This window comes from Siniperca chuatsi, linkage group LG18, assembly GCF_020085105.1.
Source record: "Siniperca chuatsi isolate FFG_IHB_CAS linkage group LG18, ASM2008510v1, whole genome shotgun sequence".
Taxonomy (NCBI): domain Eukaryota; kingdom Metazoa; phylum Chordata; class Actinopteri; order Centrarchiformes; family Sinipercidae; genus Siniperca; species Siniperca chuatsi.
This window is the reverse complement of record NC_058059.1, coordinates 20,814,226-20,835,974: the sequence shown is the minus strand read 5'-3', so window position 1 is coordinate 20,835,974 and position 21,749 is coordinate 20,814,226. Positions and strand designations below refer to the sequence as shown.

General features: G+C 40.2%; 2 protein-coding genes and 1 long non-coding RNA gene across 3 annotated transcripts in view; all 3 read right to left on the bottom strand.

Annotated features, from left to right (window-relative positions):
* The window catches only part of arrdc1b (arrestin domain containing 1b), a 36,495-nt gene extending 29,840 nt beyond the window's left edge, over positions 1-6,655 (bottom strand). The window contains exon 1 of the mRNA XM_044174933.1: positions 6,425-6,655. Within this exon, the coding sequence (XP_044030868.1) occupies positions 6,425-6,542 (118 nt within the window). The 5' untranslated portion in view covers positions 6,543-6,655. The remainder of the gene's footprint in view (positions 1-6,424) is intronic.
* On the bottom strand, positions 2,852-6,418 carry LOC122865914. The gene is made up of 2 exons (XR_006375567.1): positions 5,816-6,418; positions 2,852-4,404 (listed from the first exon to the last, which is right to left on the bottom strand). It is a non-coding gene; the product is annotated as an uncharacterized LOC122865914 (long non-coding RNA).
* Positions 6,656-8,714: 2,059 nt separating the features above from the next.
* LOC122865327 (glutamine synthetase-like) lies at positions 8,715-16,024 on the bottom strand. The gene is made up of 7 exons (XM_044173606.1): positions 15,701-16,024; positions 14,958-15,132; positions 12,222-12,383; positions 11,977-12,123; positions 10,867-10,994; positions 10,569-10,768; positions 8,715-9,395 (listed from the first exon to the last, which is right to left on the bottom strand). The coding sequence occupies exons 2-7, from the start codon at positions 15,124-15,126 to the stop codon at positions 9,110-9,112; spliced, it is 1,092 nt and encodes a 363-aa protein (XP_044029541.1). The 5' UTR covers positions 15,127-15,132; positions 15,701-16,024; the 3' UTR covers positions 8,715-9,109.
* Positions 16,025-21,749: the final 5,725 nt, after the last annotated feature.

The window sequence follows — 21,749 nt, the reverse complement described above, 5'->3', positions numbered from 1 at the left end:
GCCTCTTGGGTCAGAATAATCCACAACTAGCAAAAAACAAAAGAAAACAAATAAAAAACACACCTTTGAGAAAAAAATACCTGGCTCTTTAGCTTCTACATGTTCTACTTTCTTCACTAGCTAGTTGCCAACTTTGTTTCTCTGCCGTTTGGTGTAGAGTAGGTAGCGTACAGTGGATTTATCAGAGCTTGCTTGCTGAACAGCTGCCTAATGCTGCTGGAAATGGGATCCCTGAGACTGAAGACTAAATGTAGCTGAAAACCAAAACTATGAGGGAAAAAAAGAGGCTAAAGGCTTCAGAGTTGGTAATAATTCTTTGGGTTCATCTGCCAGCGAGTGACTGCTTTCACATTACATACAGTCAGTTGATTCAATGTTATTTTATATATATCGATCACTGCAGCTTTAAATTAAGGCTGGATTGAGATCACGTAACATTTCACAACCCGCCAGTACAACCATAAACCAACTTCTTATCTCCAAGCTGTGCCAAGTGTTTCTTTCTTTAGTTTCTTTGTTAATCAACGTTTTGTTCCACAGCCACAGAAGAGTGACATCCTCTCTGGAAACTCATTTCACAAAGCATAGGAAGTGGAGCAGGGTTTTGGAGAGAGGAAGAGGGGGAGTGATCAGGGGTGTGTCTGTGCTTATCAGGAGGAATGAGACAGAATCCTCTTATGACAGACCTAAATAACCAGCCGTGGGGTTAGCCAGGGTGCTGGTTATGGAGGATAGTTATTATAAACATGACTAAGTCCAAGGGGAGAGGGAGCAGCTGGTGCCAAGATTTCCAGCTGACAGCGCCACATCTATGGACACAGTACACTGGCTGATGAAGTACATGTGGATCGATGCCACCCGCCCACAATGAAGGGCAGCAGAGAGAATAGAGTCACTCTGAATCACTGTTATTCTCGCTGAGAAATCATGTGTCACGTCAGAGTCAAAGTCAGAGGGATTAAAAACCCTTTCTTCCTCAGTTCAAGATCATTTATTCATACAGTATAATCATTCATAACAAGCAAGTCTAAAAGGACAATACAAACATAAGATGAAACAGAAAACAAAAGTGTAATTGTAAAATGTAATTAAGCAGTAATTGATCACAAAACAAAATTAAGTATGTTGAAAGGTCATGGCAGCCTATCAAACCATACAAACCAAGGAAGAACCTCCAAGAAAACCTTCAAGTTTTGCCTGTTTTGTTTTTACTTTTGCTTCAAAATAAAATGTATTATTATTATTACTATGATTAGTAGTAGTACCACCAGTATTTACAGCAGTTGTAGCAGTTGCAGTAGTAGTAGCTGCAGTTTCAGCGCAAGTAGTACTAGTACTATTAGCAGCAGTAAAATACCAGCCATGAATACATTTAAAACAATAGATTTTTAGGGTCATGTGTAAAAATCTGCCCTCAGGATGTGTCAGTCCTCTGGTTTCAGTGCAGCTCTTCTGTTTTTCAGACAGTCGCCCCCGGGGCAGTGATGTCATGATTTACTCAGGCCCCTGAGTCTAGACAGTCGCACAGAAACCCCGGCCTGCAGGGATGCCTACTCATACTCTGGATTCATTGATTTATACAGTGTCAATTTCACCTCAGTTTTCTTTGGATAAACACAGTGTTTGCCTTAAGGAGATCAGCTGAAGTCAAAGCAGTGATGAATAAACTGCTAAAACTGCATTAATCCATTAATCCAAAGAATACATTTCTCTTGGGGGATGTCCCTGAGTGATCCGACATCCCCACTGTCAGTTCCTGTGTGTCCAAACCCTCACTTAACTCCAACCATCTCTAACCTTAACCTATTTTACTTAGCTGAGCATACATACATACTCTTTTATAGCACCGCCAGTTGCACTGAGAAAGTAATGAGGATGAAGACAGTCATCGAACTAACAGAATTATAGACGAGATACAATCTTGAAGTTACAGAAAGGGTTAAGTGTTTTTATTTGTAGGTGACACTGCAGAAAAAAAAAAGTGACTCGTACCACAAACCACGAGACTTAAGTAATACAAGATAAAAACAGCACAATTTAAAAGGCAGTGTGTGTGTGTGTGTGTGTGTGTGTGTGTGTGTGTGTGTGTGTGCATACACATGCCTGTGGCCAGTCTCATGTGAATGTGAGGGGACGTCTAGTCTTGTTTATATAAAGCTGGTGGTTTGTATTACCACAGGTGATGATTGAGTTACAGTGAATGTTCACAAGTAAGCTGAGATCCACTACTGTCATCTTAGATACAAAAGAACTTCACGCTTAAATGTCTCATTTACACACGCCACTGTTTTAAAGTCTACTAAGATATACAGTGAAGATAAAAATAAATAAGACTACAAACAGGCAGGAAGTCAGGTGGACTTTGACTTAAGGTGATTCATTTCCTGTTCAATTTGCTGCTCCAAAACCTACTTGCTTTTCACTAGCAAACAGTCACCAGGACTGTTAAGTGTTGGAGCCTGAAGTAAACTATCAATACATGTGAGATAAAATGTCCATACAAGCTGAGACACTGTGTCAAAACAGCAACATCTCCTGCATCAGGTGACTCTACATGCTTTTGAGAGCCGGGATGCCAGCCGACCAAGACTCAAGAGGAGGCTAAACCAAACAGACAGGCTGGCTACGCTACCTCAGATCTATAACGCATCATTACCATTAACACGGAGAGTGAGGGAGTTTTATGTCAATACCCCAAATCAAAAACAGAAAGTGTAGTTTATAGATGGCATTTACATTTACATGTTAAGTTGTAAAACAGGACTGATGTTGAGATGCGTTTTAATTACACTATAACCAAAGAGATTGTTGACATTGGATGATTCTGAAAAAAAAACCCATTACATTTAAGTAGAGTTAGTATAGTTTATTGTCCATAAGGAAATTCTATATGTGTCTGTGGCAATCGTCAGGTATACACAACAAAATATTCCAAATAAAGACAGTCAAAAGCAAATAGCAAAGTGCTCTGTGTAACAACAACGATCCAGAATCTACAGTAAGGTTGAGGTATCATTAAAGCTTGAGAAAGATCGTGGATATGGCAAATAAAATATGGATAAGGGTAAATCATGTGCTGCAATATGAACATCATTTCTGATAATTAAGGTTTCCGCTAGGTTGTATTGCATGTTCAACATTATGTGTAAGTAATGTGTATAAGTGGCTCTTTCATGTACTTTCACTGAAGCATTCATGACTGCTTTAACGAGTGTCTTTGTAAGGAAGCTAATCAATAGAAATGCTGTCTAATGGTCTCCATTATCAATAACAGAGGGAGGCCTCTACACTATTCAGCATCTCAGAAAGCTTGTATCTGTTTATTAATATCCCTATGTATTTATTTCATCATGTGACTTGGTAACTGTGCACACCTGGCTCACAATGCAACGTAAATAACACACTAAACAAGGACCCATACAGCTCATATGGGGCCACAATCTATGTAATGGATAGCCTGTGTGGCTTATCAACCCAGACACGAACACACACACACACACACACACACACACTCAAAGGACATGAAACAAAACTTTAGAGTCCACTTTGATATTGTGCAGGCAGTCCTGCTGCTCTTTGGTCAAATATCTGAGGATGGAGTCTGCTTTTCGCAGGAGCCATGCACATTTCTGGCAGAAAATAGCCACTTTGAAAACCGACTATCAGGGACTCATGACCACTGGACGGGAAATGGGAAAGCTGACTAGACCGGAAGAATTGTGGAAGATTGACTTTCTGATGATTAACTGGTTAATTAAGCACTACAATAGTCCCATATGTGTTCAAGGCAAATGCTTGGTGGCCAGATTTTACTGCTCTGCGTAATTGAACAATCAGGATGGAAAATCACTCTTCAGTTAAAATGTTTGTTACTGTTTGCACTTATAGATATCCATTATTTTGATAAAAATGATAAAATGGTCCCTGGAGTGTACCCACTCTTAATCTGCATCATTATTGCAATTCTATGTATGTGGAAATGGTTTCTCTGATTATTGTCCTGTGACTCATCATCTAACCTAATGAGACTTCCTTAATCAAATAAATGCAGAAAACAGATCAAATGAAGAAAAGACTCTGACTGTGCAGACAATAAGTGTACAGATTTACAGTAAGCAACCAACAACTCCTCTGTATTCTCTTCTCAAGACACAAAAACAGGAAATTCTCACGCTCACACAAAGCAGCCATGCACACATTTCCTTGCTACAGCATGATTCAAGCCATCTGATTGATGGAATCATCGGCGGCCTTAGTTGAGTGGGGTGATGTCACTGGACACATAATGCATCCTCTGCATTTACAGTACATTAGCGGACACGCTGAAAGCCCAACATGGAGCCCAAGTCTCTTCGGTTGGAGTACCTTCGTCCAGAGGTCAGTGGAGGACTCTGAGTGAGGGAACTGGCAAAAACAACACGACCTTGTTCATCATTAAAACACACTTTCACAGGCTCGACTGTATGATAGTAAATACACATTTATCACAGCAGAAGGAGGAGAAAACTTTGTTTTTGTCCAAATGTTTTAACCTTTTACCGCCCACTGTCCAGCACATTGTAGAACTTTCACAGACTGCTTGCTGGTACTATGAAAAGTTGCATAATTCTGAACATGTAATATGTGAATGGATAGATACAGACTCTCGTCCTTTCTGTCATTGTGGTCATTTTCAAAATGAATCCATGTCTGTCGTAAAAATGATCGGGGTACAATACACAGCAGTGTTCAAATTCAAGGCAAGGGTCTAATATTTAGGTGGACCAACCCCAAAAGTGGTGTCTGGTAAAGGGTCAAGAGTGGCAGCCAAAGGCAGCAATACAGTTAAATTAAGCGAATGGTTTGACTCCTCTCAAAATGTGTTTTGATTTGTTTTTTTAATGTTGATTTGGTTTTCAAATTTAAAAACCACTTTACTTTGAAATGATGAATTAAATATCGGCATTTTACTATTAATTGCGACATCTGTCAGAGCACAGAGGACTGAAAGCTGAAAAATTGTGGTTTCTCCCACTTTGATGCAGGTGTGAAATTGACTCACAGCTTACAGAGAAATGAAACTGGATGGGCAGACCAGCAGTAAAGGCAACAAACCTCCAACCATCCAAACCCTCAGTCAAACAACATCAAACTCTCTCCTCTTGCTCTTTTCAGCATCTTAAAATACTTTCATTGAGCTGTTCACTTGACTTGGGGAAGCTCTCCTACTGTCTGCATGCTCCAAGGTCGGCCCGCATTCACCACAGCAGCTTAATAAGCACAAGTTTAAATTGTGAATAACGCCTGATGTCAGGTACAGACTGGCCGCATCCGTGTGACCTTACAGTGTAACAGAGCTCAGCAGGAGCTCTGACCTCTGCTGTAACGCCATCTGCTTCAGGTCAGCCTGTGCATTACGGCAAATTAATCTCACTATGTCTGACATACAGGTGGGATATGCTGCCTAATAACTCCACAAAATTAAAGACATGGAATTTAGGACAAATTGTGTTTTTGGTTTTAATCAACAAAACCTTAAACCATCAACCACCTTTTTAGTAAGTAGGTGTCTGGGTTTTTTTTTTTTTTTTTTTTGCAAATATAATAAATATAAATATAATATAAATCCATTTTTTCACTGCTATTTTACACACATTTAAAATGAATGAAATGGATAGTTGTTCCATTGTAATAGCAGTGGTGTGCATTCCCTTCAGGTGCTGCACTAAACTCATGTACTATGTGAATCTGTTTGTGAGACCTTGACCCTGATGTTGCCAAAAATCCATCATTACACTTTCCAGAAGCCATCTTTATTTACTGTCAATTAACATACCTCTGTGCCTGACTCCCTTTGAAAAAGCTGTTTTAGTTAAAGCTGATAGCAGCCCTCTGATCCCCACAAGGATCCCTTCCATACAATAGATTCTTTGTGTACTTCCATGGCAACTCCAAAAGAATGTCCCTTCCCCAAACATGAATAGATTTCTGAAAAGAAATACGTTTTTTAAAAGCAATAAAGTGTATAACACCTGTTTGATCTGCTTTTTTTGGATGCTTCTGTTTTTTCAAGGGTTCGTGAAAAACAATGCATGGAAGCAACATGTTGTAACGAGCAGGATGTAGTCCAGGATGTGGGTTTCGAGCGACCAGACTACCGAGCAGCACCAGCTAGCTGACACGGCACGGCAGCACAGTGAGTCCGCCGCGGCTGGAAACGCTCCGTCCACTTCCACCGCAGCACCACCAAATCTTTCACGGTCACAAAATGAGCCGTTAAACCGGCTGACAAACAACCAAGCGGCTGGTGTTCAAGTCCTCCATTCTTCCTCATGTCCACCGTCACAGAGGAAAAGTTTATTTACATCGAGCCTTCGCTCAACCAGGCGGTGAAAATTGTTCCGCTCCCTTCTGTTGAAAAAATGTTGAAGGAATTAAAGCCTACCTTTGTACTGCAGCGAGTGGCCGGTTCGTATTTTCACAGTTCCGCTTATGGACTCTCCCGGACCGTAAACCACCTTGTTGTTGGTAAAAGTGATATCAAATTCTTGAAGCTTTCCCATGGCTCCGCTCCGGTACTCCACCGCTGTGCGTCTTCGAAAGCAGTTAGGACGCAATGCTGCGCTCTCACCTGCTGCCTCGAGCCCCCTTAGAGACCAGTGACGTCACTTTGCCAACCCATTCAACTGAATGAGAGGGATGATACCTGATGTGCTGTGGTTTACGGACTGAAAGTGAAGCTCTTTTATGTAATTCAGTTGCAGGATCATTTTGGGTGAAATTCTCAGTCATAAATCTAAACGAACTGGATCTAAAACCTGCTTGTAATGAACTTTATAGAGGGACTTGAACAAATTGACTTTATGGAACAGAATATCCGCCTCCCTGTACAAATTTTTCTACATGCTTATGATTTTGTGTGTGTGACTGTTGATCCCTCTGGGGGGAAAAAATAGGGAGGGAAAAGGGATACAGAGCTCCAAATACCAGTGAAACTAAAGGGGTATGCCATCGTTGGTGATGCTATTTCAAGAGGTGCATTTATTTTTTTTCGAAAACATATTTTTTAAACTTCGTAAACAACTTGGTCGGCAAGCTTCTAATCATCAAAAAGGCCAAAGAAGTGTCGTTCAAAATGCAAACTTTATCCTGTTATCTACTTGAAATTTGGACATAGCACTCATCCATGTGTTCAATTGTACTGTAATATCTCTCAGCATACTGCAAATGCAGATTTCATGTCTGACAGTACTTTCCAAAATAATGAAGTAGGAAGGATGGTACTTCACACTTTCTGAGAAATTTTGTAACACACTAAATATTCAAAACACAATATAAATTAGCGTGTCCCACAGTGCTAATGCCTCATACACCTCCCATCTCTGCATATACTTCCTATCTCTGCATATAGTTCCTCTCTTTGAAAGTACTTCCTGTTTCTGAATGTACTTCCTGTCTGAATGTGCAGCATCAGCAGCTGGAGCAGATGTTAGATGTTATGATGGCTGTGGTACATAAAAAGCTCACAGAAAAGGTTGATAGCCTGTACTGTCTTCACTTACAGTTTTCAGCATGGAGCTTTAATATGTTGCATTTACCAGAGGAAGAAAAAATGACATCAAACCCACAGAGACAGGCATTAAAATAGTTCTCTCTCCTCTCTCTCTTTCTCTGTCGTCATCTCACCAGGCTGCTAATATTCCTGGTACATGCTTTGAGACAGATGTTTCCATGACAACAGACAAACACCACGGTTGCCAAGTTACTACTTGTATCCATAGAAATCTAGTATGCGAAGGCATCTGATCTGGTCTAAGGACTTCCTAATTTTTTTGTTTACTCATGTTGCACAAACCTCCCCTCAAACAGCTTGAATAATGAGTCGTTTTGACTGTGCGAGGATGAAAGTGAGAGTATCATATGTCAGGAAGTAACAGGATAAGATGTTAACCTCATATGTCAGGTACACTGAGCATCAGGCTGAGGTGAATCCATGCCAGTACTGAGAGTATAATGACTAGCCAACCTCATTCATGTCTTTTTTGCCTGTAAACATCATATATGTTGTTGTTCTTTTTTGTGGTTTTAATGCTTCATGATTTCAAACCACGTCTCACTCATCCATTCTTCAAGTGGACAGACAGATGGCTCTGGTCTGTTGTGACACTCTGACCTTTTGTCTGGTGGTTCTGAGTGGTGAATCACAATAGTTTAAATGATGAGACACAGTGAGATAAGTATTATACAAGTGGCTCCACCTGGTGGACAATTGCCAGAAGACATTTACATCTGTAACACTACTGTAGTTATTTTGCTGGAAATTCAATAGAAAATTATCTTATAGATGCAATAACAAGATGGAAATAATAACTGACAAACTCAAATATTGTGATATTTTAAAACAAATATTTCAAAATCAATATATACTGTAATCAAATATCACAATCACATTAGGTGCTTTAAGAGACACTTTCAAAATAATCTGTAATGTGAATATGATGACCAAACAATAAGAATGATTCACTGTTGATTCTGAAACTTTACTGTGGCAAAGCTGAAAGACATTTTTTTAAATATATCTCAATATTACGTTAATCAAATCTCAGCCAGTATATTACAGTACTGATATTGATTTATTGCCCAAATCTAGTTTTATGTTGTGTTTATTTTATTTTATATTTTATTTTCTAGATATTTTGCAAACAAACAAACAAGCAAGAAAGAACACAGACAAGTACAGCATCATTGTGTCTTTATTTCACTTCACACATGCAGGCCTAGCACCAGGTTTAAGAAATAATAATTATATTATATTAATGCAACACAAAATGCACGATGTGCATGATCAGAAAAAAAAAGAAAAAACGTTATTTCCAGTTCTGACAGAGCTGCTGTGCTAAATATTTTGTCAATTTCTCGTTTCTAAGGATAGTTACAGTATTGGAGAAGTAGCTGTCTGTGCTCATGGATATGTATAGCCAAGAAACTTTGTAATTAGTAATATAGAAATAACAATAAACATTATGTCTTCATTTCTTCATCTTGCAAGTGCACGTTTTTCAAAGGTTCAACTCAGGTATTTTGCTACATAGCAGGTACCTTTCTCCTACTTGCTCTCCTGTTTGTCTTCTTATTCAAGCAGGCAGGTGCTTGCGATGGCCGCCGTCACACAGTATGGGTCACAGTTTGCTGCAGGACGGCGGTCTTCGAAGTAGCCTTTCTTCTCTTGGCCCACCTGGCGAGGGATGCGGATGCTGGTGCCTCGGCTGGCCACTCCGTAAGAGAATTTCTCGATGCTGGAGGTTTCATGGTGGCCCGTGAGACGCCTGATGTTGTCCTGCCCTCCATGTGGGTCATACACCTTGATGTGCTCGGCGTGTTTTTCGCTCAGCTTCTTGATGGCCTGCTCGATGTATCTGACATCAGAGGAAAGCAGATACATTTAGGATATGGAGGTTTGCTGCAGTGACTGTGTGTGCATAAATGTTGTCTGCTTAAAAACTAAAATGATGAACGTTTCAGAACTTCACAAGACAGTAGGTTCATGCATCAATAAGTGACTGAATAAGTAGCCTATAATGATATGACTGAAGAATTTCACAATCATGGCTTGGTAGCTAACACAAACACTGACATCACCTCTTGAGTTGATATAGCGAACTTGTTAGCAAATAGTTCCTTATTTACACATCCAGCAGATACAAAGCAACATTAACATTCATTTGGAGTCATTATTCTGGCCACCTGATGAATGTAAATCCAATATTCACTCTTTTTTTAGCTCTGTTTTTGGTCTCCACCAACTCCTGAGGGAAATGTCTGACTCTTTTGCTGCTAAATGCTCCACTATGTTCACCAGCTAGTAGTTGCCAACTTTGTCTGTCTGCCGTTTGGTGGTGGAAAGGTAGTGCATAGTGGGTTGTTAGAGCTTTTTCTTGCCAAAAATAGCTGCCTGTTGCCCCTGGAAACAATGCTAATGAAAGCAATGAGACTGAACCAAAACTTGTGGGCCAGAAAACCGAGACAATGAGCTGAAAGTTGCTATAAGGTTCTGCAGAGCTGAGGGGAACTGCAGAGTCTGGGGATAATTATCTGTGGGTTTGACACTAGGAGCAAAACCTTTCACATACATGTGATCTATTGTTAATGCAAAAATGTTGATTATAGCTGCTTTAAGTTACAGGATTTACAGAAACACTTTGACTCATATCCTATAATCGACTTAATTAGTCCAAGGTTTTGTTTCTTTTTACTTTTTGAGTATGTAAAACATTTTAAAAAGTTCAAAATTTTGTCTTGAAAGAAAATTAAATTGGTTGTGAAACTTCAGAGAAATTTCAATGGTGCATATGTCCCTGTAAAATGTGTCACTGTCAAATGTATGGTGGGCTTTGTTATCAGGAAAATGTCATTTTTGGAAGACAAAATACTCAAATATGAGCAGGATTCAATGTATAAGCCAATTTTTGACAAAGTGCGTTATCAATATTTCATTGGCTGGGATAATTGAATCCTAAATTATTAAGACTGTTACCATTTAAAATTAGGAATTACTGTCATTTCATGTTTTAAAGGAAATGTTTACTCACTGCAGTCCTCCTTCTTCCCTCATCTGCTTGGTGCTGACATTCGCGTGGCAACCAGTACCGTTCCAGTTGCCCTTCATTGGTTTGGGGTCCAGTGTTGCAACAACCCCAAAATCTTCACAAACACGATGCAGCAGAAAGCGTGCAACCCACAGATGGTCGCCCATCTCGATGCCTTCACAGGTACCCACCTGGAACTCCCACTGAAGTGAGAAGAAGCAGAGGCAAAGAAAAGAGGGAAATAAGGAAATTGTGAAAGCATTTTCTACCCACTGTGCATTAGAATAACGGTGACACTTGCCTGAGATGGCATAACTTCAGCATTGGTGCCAAAAATTTTAACCCCAGCATAGAGGCAGGCCTTGTAGTGGCACTCCACAATGTCCCGTCCATAAGCATTGTCTGCCCCCACTGCACAGTAGTAAGGTCCTTAAAGTGGGTGACATGATGGGAAGCTTGTTAAGACAAAATAAATACAAACCTGTACCTATAAATACTGTAATAAACCTGTGATTAATTGACACTTATAAAAGGGTTTATGAGTTGTAATGAATTACTTTATTAATGGTTAATAAAAATATGAATGCTTATAAATCAGTATTAAGACATTATAACGTAAACCTTTGTGTTGCAAGTTTGTAAAAAACACTGTTGGCTCGTCCAGCATAACTTACTTTGTCTTTTTCTCGACGACTACTGCAGATTTGATGATTTAGAATTCTTTATTAGAGACTTACTATCATTTACGTCTAACTGCAGACTTGATGGCTTATTTCACTGATTCCCAACCTTTTTGACTTGTGATGTGGTGTTCTCTTCTCAGATTATTTCATTCATTTTAGAGTTCTGAGGAGGTAAAACTCTCCATTTCAGTATTTCACAAGAAAAAAAGCAAAGATTTGAGAAAAGTCTAACATAATTTTGTGTACCAGAAATGATTCATGTTCTTATTTTCTAAATTGTTAATCCTCATGTGACCTTGCAGATTTATCTTGCTACTCTTTGTGGGGCCTTTACCGACAGGTTGGGAACCAGTGGTCCATTAGAAAGTGAATCATTACAAAAAGGTTATGGGTTTCTTAGCTTCTAACAAGCCATCAGATCTACATTGATACATGTTAGTAAGTCATTGATTAATAGTCCTTCCACTTCAATAATCAATTAAGTCTGTAGTTATAAACGTTAATAAAATGCTATTGCTCTGGATGCTCTGCAGCTCTTGATCTAGATCAGGGATTTCTCACAACCTTTTGGTTTATTGCCGCTCTAAATAACTTATTAACCAACTATGAGCCATTATTTAAGCTACAACTTATAAACCCTTTATAAGGTAAGCCTTATCAAACAGTGGTACCTTATATTTCTTCCACATCAATGAACAAAGAGGAGAGAAAAAGGACTGCTGATTCACCTTGGGGTGCTGGGTATCCCTTTGAGGGCCAACTAAAAGGATGTCCATCCACTCCCAAGAGCGTGTACTCCTGCTCCAAGCCAAACCACAAGCAGTGATCTTTAACCTGGTCCATCACTTTCTTGCAGTGCGCTCGATGGTTAGTTTCTAGATAGTAAAGACAAAAACCAGTACAGCTTGTTTGTCCTGTCCTACCGCCACAGAATTATGTTAGAAAAACATGAAGAGCAATGTGAAACGTGTACCTGCAGGTATGCGGTTGTATTTGAGGACCTCACAGAGGACCAGTTTGTTGGGGTCCAGGGTGAATGGATCCCTGAACATGCAGACTGGCACGAGGTACATGTCACTGTTGGAGCCTTCGGCCTGGTATGTGCTGGAGCCATCAAAGTTCCACTCAGGAATATCTGACAAGATCAATTTACCCAGAAGATTATCATCAAAACATTTATTCTAAAAAGTATTCAGAATTGGATTTGTGCCAGTCTGTGTACGATGAAACACAGACTATTTTAGCTCTGATGTTACCAATTTCCTGTACATTGTTAGTACTTAAATCTTTTACTTAACTAAAAGTAGAAACACCACAATGGAAAAAATTACATCACATTACACTCCTTTACAAGTTATTAGAGAGTTTTTGCCTCTGGTGTAGCACATGTAGGCTATTGTTGTTTTGGGTATTTCCAGTGGCGGCTGGCCAACAGAGAGCATAGGGCGCCGCCCTCCTTGAGCAACAAAAAATCCCATTGCTACTACTAATAATGATACATTAAATAATACATTAATATGTGTAAAATATGATGCAACATTTATGCTTTTCCTACACGTCCCATCCGCCCGTCTGCGGGTCTCAGCAGCTCACAGGAGGCGGGTCTGAGTAGCAGTTTAGCTAAAGATATGAACTATGACATAAAATGTAGCCAATCAGCTTCCTCAGATCGATTATTTTTATCGCCCCACGCGAGCCACTGCTAGAAGGTCAGGACCTTTACGGGCGCCATTTTAACTGACAATGGCGAGCGCGAGCACTAACCTACTCCTCCAAGATCCAAGGAGCTGGTCCGCCAGAAAGGCCTGGCTAGCTGGATACAGTCATGCTAATGCCTTATTTTGCTTTCCGTGCCTGCATTTTTTTTTAAATTTTTATTTTTTTTTTTTACAACAGATCCAGCATGGACAGTTACGGGAGTGAGGGATATGAAGCACCTGTCTGAGAAAGTAAGGAAGCTTGCGAACACCAGGACGCCCGTGGATGAGTCTGTCCAGCTAACGTTAGCCACATCAGGCCGAGCGAAAATCGCTGCGCTGCTGGACGGCGGCCACAGGACTGTGGTGAGGAAACCCAGTGAGGAGGTGGATTAAAACAGGCACATTTAATCCAAAATAACCGATTGTCTTTAGTTTTGTGGGGCTTTGTGAATCCTCGGACAACCCTGGCATTTTCAGGGGATTGGTGGATTTTGTAGCCTCCGTAGATAGCGTGCTGGAGGAGACGGAACAAACCGAGCGCTGAGCTACATCGACACCAACAGTAACATCCAACAGCGGGGGTTCAAGTTCATTACCAGCCACCGACACCAGCGCTACAGGCTTCAAATGGACAGTGAATACGCAGGTATCAAGCCTGGTAGTGTACATTTGTTCATGTTCAGCCCCAGTGTGTGTTTCTGTGCGATGCCCATAGTTGACATTTTAAAACAAATCTCATCTCTTCCATGTGCGAGACTTGAATTGATATTTACAAGATTGTTTATGTTATTCTTTTGGGTATTTCCTTCTGTTAACTGTTTTGTATTGGTTGTCAGGGACCCCACAATTTATTTTTTGAGTATAATTAAATGTAATTCACTTGTGTGTGTGAGAGAGAGTTTTGAAGCAGAAGTTTGCTGGAGTTTTTCCATCTCTACACCTCCCATGCTTCTGTGCATTCAAGTGTCTGAACAGCATCTTAACACCACTAACTGCACTCCATGTTTACTTCTCCTGATCTTTACCTCCCTGTTGGTTTCCCCAACAAAACAAGGTCCACAGGGGCATCTCAAGAAATAAACATGTTCTGTTACATGTTTTATATTATACTGAATTCGCCTGTGTGGGTGACCAAAATAAGATGTCCTGATGTGTCCTCACTTGCTGCTTTATTTTATGTTGGAATAAAATAATTGTTAAATATTTAACTGTAAAGTAGTAATTCCTTTTTTATACATGGACGTTTTTGAATTAAATCATACTGGGATGTTTGCTGAACACAGCCAGCCCTACCTAGAACATTTTCCACCAGCCGCCACTGGGGATTACCATGCTTTCGGATCAGACGAAGAAACAAAGAGGTAAGGACAGGAGGGAAGAAAAGATAAATGACAGAGTTCTCATGCTAAACCTTCTGAGAATGGAAATGCTTGACTGTAGTCTACTGAACAGTAACAAATGTTTGTTCTCCCTCTAAGCCTGCATATCATTGAGCTTGCACCTGGATGCTCTTACACCTGTGTTGTGTACAATATGTGCAACCCTCCCTTTCCATGGAGTGTCTCCCTGACAACAGCGCTGTACGGTTGAAGAGTTAAACCTCTTGACAGCTTATTCTCGTATTTATTTCTGAATAATTCTTTCACTTGTCGATAAACATCCCTCAAAGGACCTGTCAAATGCCTTCATCATTCTGTAATCTAGGCACACACCCAGTAATCTCTGATTTTAGTGCCATTTGCTCGGTTGGGTGACATACAGCTTAAATATCCCGTAAATTAATTTATTAAATCCCTTAATTATTCATCTAAGAGCAGACTGAAGGATCAAATTCAGTTGTTTTAAACTAATTCCATGCATATTTTACTTTTATATGTTGATGTGAAAAATGTAAGGGGTATAGAATTAAAGGGTGAAAACTAACTCCATATAGTTAAGTAAAATATTCAGTTTTAAGCCAACTGCTACTCACCCCCAAAAATAGTAAATCATAAAGAGAGGCCATTTACCTTCTATGCTCTTTGGCTCACTGTCCAGGGTCCGGGTCTTGTTGCGAAGTCCCTCTCCGGTGCCGTCGATCCAGATGTAGGTGACCTGGCACTTCTCTCCCTGCGGCAGGCTCATGTACTGCTGGCGCACAGTCTTGTTGAGGCGGGAGCTGTTCGACACCGATGCCATGCTCACCTTTAATCAGAGAGGCCGAATACAATGCAAGGGCGATGTTTTTATTAGATTATGTGACGTGTTAGCTCTGGTGTTTATGTCCTAGGTTTTCCCGTCATTCATCCATGTTCCACACTGGATTAGTCACTTCTTTAGGGTCACTAGGTCTACAGTTGCTGTACTTGGTTACTTACTGTACTTCCCTCAAATACATGTCAGAGGGAACTATTGTACTTTTCACAACATCAAGTGCCTTCCTCCCTTCTTCCTTCCTTCTACTTTTTGTCTTTCTTTCCTTTAGTTTTCCAATTTTATTTCCTTCCTTTCCCTCTTCACCCAACCTGCATGAAAATACCAAACCTGGAGATACAGCTTCTTTTTTTCTTTTTTTTTTGCGATCACATTTTTATTGTTACACAAATCTTTTTTTTCATCTTTCCTTTTGTTTTACTTTTAACTCAACAATTTAAACACTCTTAACTCATATTATGAGAGTTGTATTTGTCAGATTGCACAATGTTGTTCAACAAATCAAATAAAATATAAATAAAATTAAATATAATACACATAGATAAATAATTGGACTTACTGTGTTACAGGTGACTTCAGATGTAGGCAAGTGTCTACAAGACAGCTTAGTGTGTGACGTGCCTCAACCTGTTTGCAGTATTTAACTGGAATGCAGATGACAGCTGATGACACCGGCTCACGTGTCCTTGATGTAATATGACATTCCTAATTCTTTCGGTGAGTGTAGGTGTGTGTGTTCATTACATATATGTTTCCATTACATACAGTTTGATGTTTCCTTAGACAAAATCAGATCCTTCGTGCCTCTGACATCCAGCAAAACCATTCAAATCTGTGACAATGTTTGAAATATTATTACCTCCATTCTGTGGAGAAAAAAACTATTCAAGCAGCAAACACACGACATCCATACTGTATATTGTCAGCACATGCAAAACATTTCAATTAGCCTCCTCTGTCAAAATCGACCCATTCTGTCCTCTATATGTTAAAACAGTCGGTCAAATCATTGCGCAGGTATAGCTGAGGTGGACATAAACTCCCATGAGAAATAGTAATGAACACCCACCTGTGCCTGAGAGGCCATCTGCTGATAGTGTCTGACTGCTGTTTGCTGAGCTGGGATTTTTGCAGCTCAGTGAACACAATTAGAGACTAGAAGCTGCTCATATGTTCAGTTTCCGTCAGGTTAACTGTCCTGAGATGAGGCAGGAGGGCAGAAATTCAACAACTCCTACAGAAACTGGACTGGGTCACGTGGGAGGCTGTGATGGTGTGTTTAAGTGTGTGATGTGTGCACAGAGCTGGCCAAAGACATAAGCAAGCTATAAGCTTCTTAAAGGGCCACCGAGGGGGCCACCGCGGGGGCCACCAAGGGCCTCAAGGGGCCCCCAAACAACCAAATTATAGCGCCGCTGTATCCAAAAAAATGGCATTGTTTTAATTGGACAACAGTGCATTTTTGCCATTGTTATGTAAAGGGTTTCAAGAGGGTTTTATGAACCCACAAGGTTAATCATTTCTCTCAGTCTTCTAATTATGCTTGTATATTTATCTTTGATATTACCTGAATTTATTTTATTAATGTATTTTGAGCCACGCTAGTGGTGTAGCTCTAGTAATGGCAATGTCAGTCTGTCCACCACTTTGGTCCAGACTGAAATATTGCAACAGCTATTGGATGGACTGCCATGAAATTCTGTACAGATATCCATGGATGAATCCTACTGACTTTGGTGATCCTGTAAACCACCAGCCACCATTCTGGTATGAGAAGTGTACCTTTTGGATGCAAAGTTAAGTATTGTGTTGGCTGTGCCCATGTGTGCATGCTACCACATTGCTTCTCTGTAGACAGATTTATTTGTAATAATTCCATACATTTGTGTAGCGACAACTACATATATACATGTACTTTGGTGATTCTCTGACTCTCCATACTCAAAACTGTGTTGTGTGCTAATTAGCAAACGTTAGCATGCTAAGACGCTAAACTAAGATGGTGAACATGGTAAACATTTTACCTGTTAAACATCAGCATGTTGGCATTGTCATTGTGAGTATGTTAGCATGCTGACATTAGCATTTAGCTCAAAGCACCACTGTGTCTTAAGTACAGCCTCACAGAGCTTCACCTGACATTTACCTGTTCTGAATTTACCTTAAACTGAAGTGTGCCAAACCTCATGACAAAATGGGTAGAATTCATTTTAAATAATGAGGTTTTTTGACTTAAGTTGAATTTAGAATATAACAGGGCAACAGCTAAAGTTCAAGCTTGGCTTCTGTTTCGGTTTGTTCAGTATGTGGGTGTGTGATTCAGCAAGGTATGTGTTGTACAAATGAGGAAGTAAATTAAGGCTGAACATAAAAGCAAGCAAACAGTTCAGCAGAAATCTGAACATTTTCTGAGTATGAGCTCACCGGATCACCTGGATGTACTGTCAACACCCTCAGTTCCCTCCCTTTAATAACAATGAGTTAAAGTGATTAACAGCAGCTTGTGCTGAGGCGTGCTTTCGTTTTCACTAAATGTTTGGCTCATAATCACAGGGAACAACAAACTTGTCACAATCAAAGATGCTTGACGTGTTTGCATGGTTTTGATTTCCTTGTTGTGCAACATTTCAGTTACAATTAGGGCTACCAACCCTCTGTGGAAGCGATATGAAATGTACAAGTACAAAAGAAACAGGCTGGTGTGTACTGCACACAGACACTGAAATAAACAGTAGAGGAATAATTGATATCACTAAATGATGTTGAAATGTCTGACCCATCCCTTTAACTACACTTCCATAATGCTCATAGTATCCCTGTCACAGTCTGTCATGTTCTCTCCAACCACTCCCCTTCACTCTGCACTCCCTCACCTGCATATTGATTCCCAGCACCTGTCACCCATCACACACCTGAACTTAATCAGCCACTCTACTCCTCCATAAATTCCCACTCCTCACCTCAGTCTGGGTCCGGTCTCGTTCATATGAAGGACAGAGCTACGCTACCTACCTTTGAACACTCCACGGACTCATCCACGACGTTACGTCAAGGCTATCGCCACTTTGAACCCCGATCACCGAATCCCGACTCCAGTAATCTCCGGTCTCCTGAGTGTGTCGCTCCAGCTCCGGCTCCCGTCTGTCTTCAGTCTCCTGTGTGTCGCTCCAGTTCCCAAACCCTTCTACCATCAGCGAAATAAGGGACGGTATCATTTCCACTCATATCCATTCCATTTTACCTCCTTGTAATAATAAACTCTCTCAGTCTCCTCACCTTTGTCTCCGGTTGTTCTGTCCGTAACAATCCCACACCATCTCATCCATTATTTAAAGGTTATTTTTTATGGCCTCTTAGCCTTTATTTGATAGTTGACTGTCCTGAGAGACAGAGAACAATGTGAGAAATGGGTCAAAGGTCCCTGATCTTTAACAAACATAGCGATTACACGGTGCGTCTTAGACAAATAAAAACCAGCCAGGAGGCCCCTGATATTTCACATTTAACCAGCAGTCATGTCAAACATAGTGGGTGGCTGATGCTCCTGGCTTTAAAAGTATGTTTTAGCAAAACAACCAAACAAAAAAAAACTGTGCTCAAAACAACATTTGGGAATGGTGCAGCTCAAAAGAAAAATAGATGAAAAGAGGCTCAGATACTGATCTGAAGAAGGCCAAGATATGAAGATAACTAGATTGAATATATTTTTTGAACAACAACTTTAAACAACTTTTTTAATCATATCCTCTCAGCAGTTTGGCCATCTGCATCTTGATTTATGTCAGACTTAATCCTTTTGGTAAAGATGTCAAATGGTTCATATGTTACACACACATAACATTAATACAGTAATAAATGATTCAAATGCCCAAATGTGCAATTAAAATGAAAGGGTGAGGTGAACTGGATCAGGCTTGCAGACAAGATCACACTCAGAAGTCACTTGGACATTAAGTCAAAGTTATTATTCAACAAGTGTCCATCCATGCCTGGCTTCTCTCTTCATTAGGCTTTTCTCACGATGCGTCCGCTCTTCCTCAGGTCCCTCCCTCCTCTGTCGGTCCTGCCCAGCTGGCTGCTTGCTCTCCAGGTTCCCTGACACAGCTGGGCACTGAGGAGGAAGTACAGGTGATTACAACAGGAACAACAGGATTGGGTGTTCCACCATGCACCACATAACTTCAATTAATTATGTTTCCCGCAACCAACCAACAAGTGGGTGAGTTAACACAAGTTGTAAATACTTTAGATTTTGTCTGAGGCAAATAAGGTTTTATTTCATAACTGATTCATCCAGGGATTATTTTTTTCAGAACAATAGATCAAATAAAAACTTGTTTATAAAATGTCAACAGGACTGTGATGAAAGAAAATGCTGAGCTGAAAGCAATGTCTCAAAATGAACAGTCTGCTAAGGAAACACATCATCTTCTTTCACTTCTTTCCACTTCCCCTGAGGCCATCTTTTTCATTATTAAGTCAAAGAACATTGCAGGAACGTTTCCATCAGGTTTACTTTTCCAACCCTGTCAACATACCTTTGTGTACTTTTGGTCTGGGGATGTTTTTCCACGGTGTGGTTCAGGACCCTTAGACTACGTTCACACTGCAAGCCTTAGTGCTCAATTCGGATTAAATGTGGCCAATATCAGATTCCAGTGTGAACTGGTCACGGTCCTGAACTGACCCGCATGCACAAAAGAACAATAACAAAGACGTCACACGCAGCACGCTGTCATATAGAAGTAAACGTGAAGGCCACTGAAATCAACGTTTACGGTTTCATTTATAAGCTGATGTGCAGTGGAAGCCAGCGAATTTGTGAGCAGATAATAACCAGGACGAGGATGAGGAGAAAGAGAGCCACATTTTGAATTATGGCTTTTTGTGGAGCAATGGCTGCTACTTCTGTACGGAGGTGTTAATTAAGGCTGAACATAAAAGCAAGCAAACATTGGAATCAGGTCAGCAATTATATCAGAAACCTGAACATTGAGTATGAGTATCACCGGATCACCTTGATGTGCTGTCAACACCCTCAGTTCACCCTCAGGGATTGTGACGTGAATGGCATCACAGAAACAGATTTCAATGAAAATTTCAGGATGTCAAGGGCTACTTTTAACTACATCTGTCAGCACCTCTCTCCCTCCCTCTCTCTCTATTCACCGAGACGAATGTCGATCTAGAGTGATGTAAAAGTCGCATGAATTCTGACTGTGTTCAGACTGAGGTCACATTGCAAAAAATCAGACCTGTATCTGATTTAGGACCACATATGAAAGTGGCCCAAATCAGAATTGAAACGATCAGATTCCATGTGATTCATGCTGTTCACACTGTTATGAAAAAAAACAGATGTGAGTCACATATGAGCAAAAAAAGATTTGGGACACTTTTTCCTGCAGTCTGAACGTACAGACTTGAGGGAAATCTTAATACTACAGTATACGATGATATTTTAGACAATAGTGTGCTTCCAACTTTGTGGCAGGAGTTTGTGTTTAGCCCTTTCCTGTTTCCTGTCCCCAAGCACAAAACCAAATCCATAAAGAAATGGTTTTCCCAGTTTGGTGTGGAAGAACTTGACTGGCCTGCACAGAGCCCTGACCTCAACGCCATCCAACACCTTTGGGATGAACTGGAACACTGACTGTGAGCCAGAAATGTTCTTTTAACAATGGAAATTCCACCTAGAATTTTTAAATAATAATAATGTAATGGTAGTGGTAATATTAATATTAATAAAGTAATAATAATAGGAATGATAGTGATATGAATAACAATGATAATAATAGTAATAAGACTAATAATAACAATTGTAGTAGCAGTTGTCGAGCAGGAACACGTGGGCAGCAGGTGGCCCACAATCACAGATCCAGACTCTGCAGCTCTGGAGAAAGTTTATGGAGTGTGTCTTAATAATATTGCCTAAAGGAAGCATATATAAGGTGAATAGAATCAGTCCAAGCACAGAACCTTGTGGAACTCCGTGACTAACTTTGGCGTGCATGTTAACATGTACAAACTGAGATCGATCTGATAGATAGGATTTAAATCAGCTTAGTGTGATTCCTTTAATGCCAACTAAATGTTCCAGTCGCTGTAATAGGATGTGATGGTCAATGGTGTGGAATGCAACACTATGCAATTAAAAGGTAATTTGTAATTTTCACCAGTGCTGTCTCTGTGCTATGATCCTGACTGAAAATCCTCAAATAAACTATTGTTATTTAGAAGGTCACACAACTGTTTGGCGACTGCAGAGAAAGGGAAGATTAGATATAGATCTATAGTTGGCTAAAACCCCTGGATCAAGAGTGGGCTTTTTAAGAAGAGGTTTAATTATTTTAAAAGACTGTGGGACTTGGCCTGTTAATAAAGACAGATTGATCGTATCCAGTAAAGAAGTGCTAACTAAGGGTACAACTTCTTTAAGCAGCCTAGTTGGAATGGGGTCTAAGAGACAGGTTGATGGCTTGGATGAAGAAATCGTTGAAGTTAGTTGAAGAAGGTCGATAGGAGCAAAGCAGTCTAAATATATATCAGGTTTTACAGCTGTTTCTAAGGTTCCTGTGTTTGAAGCTAAATCTGTACCGGTTGAAGGC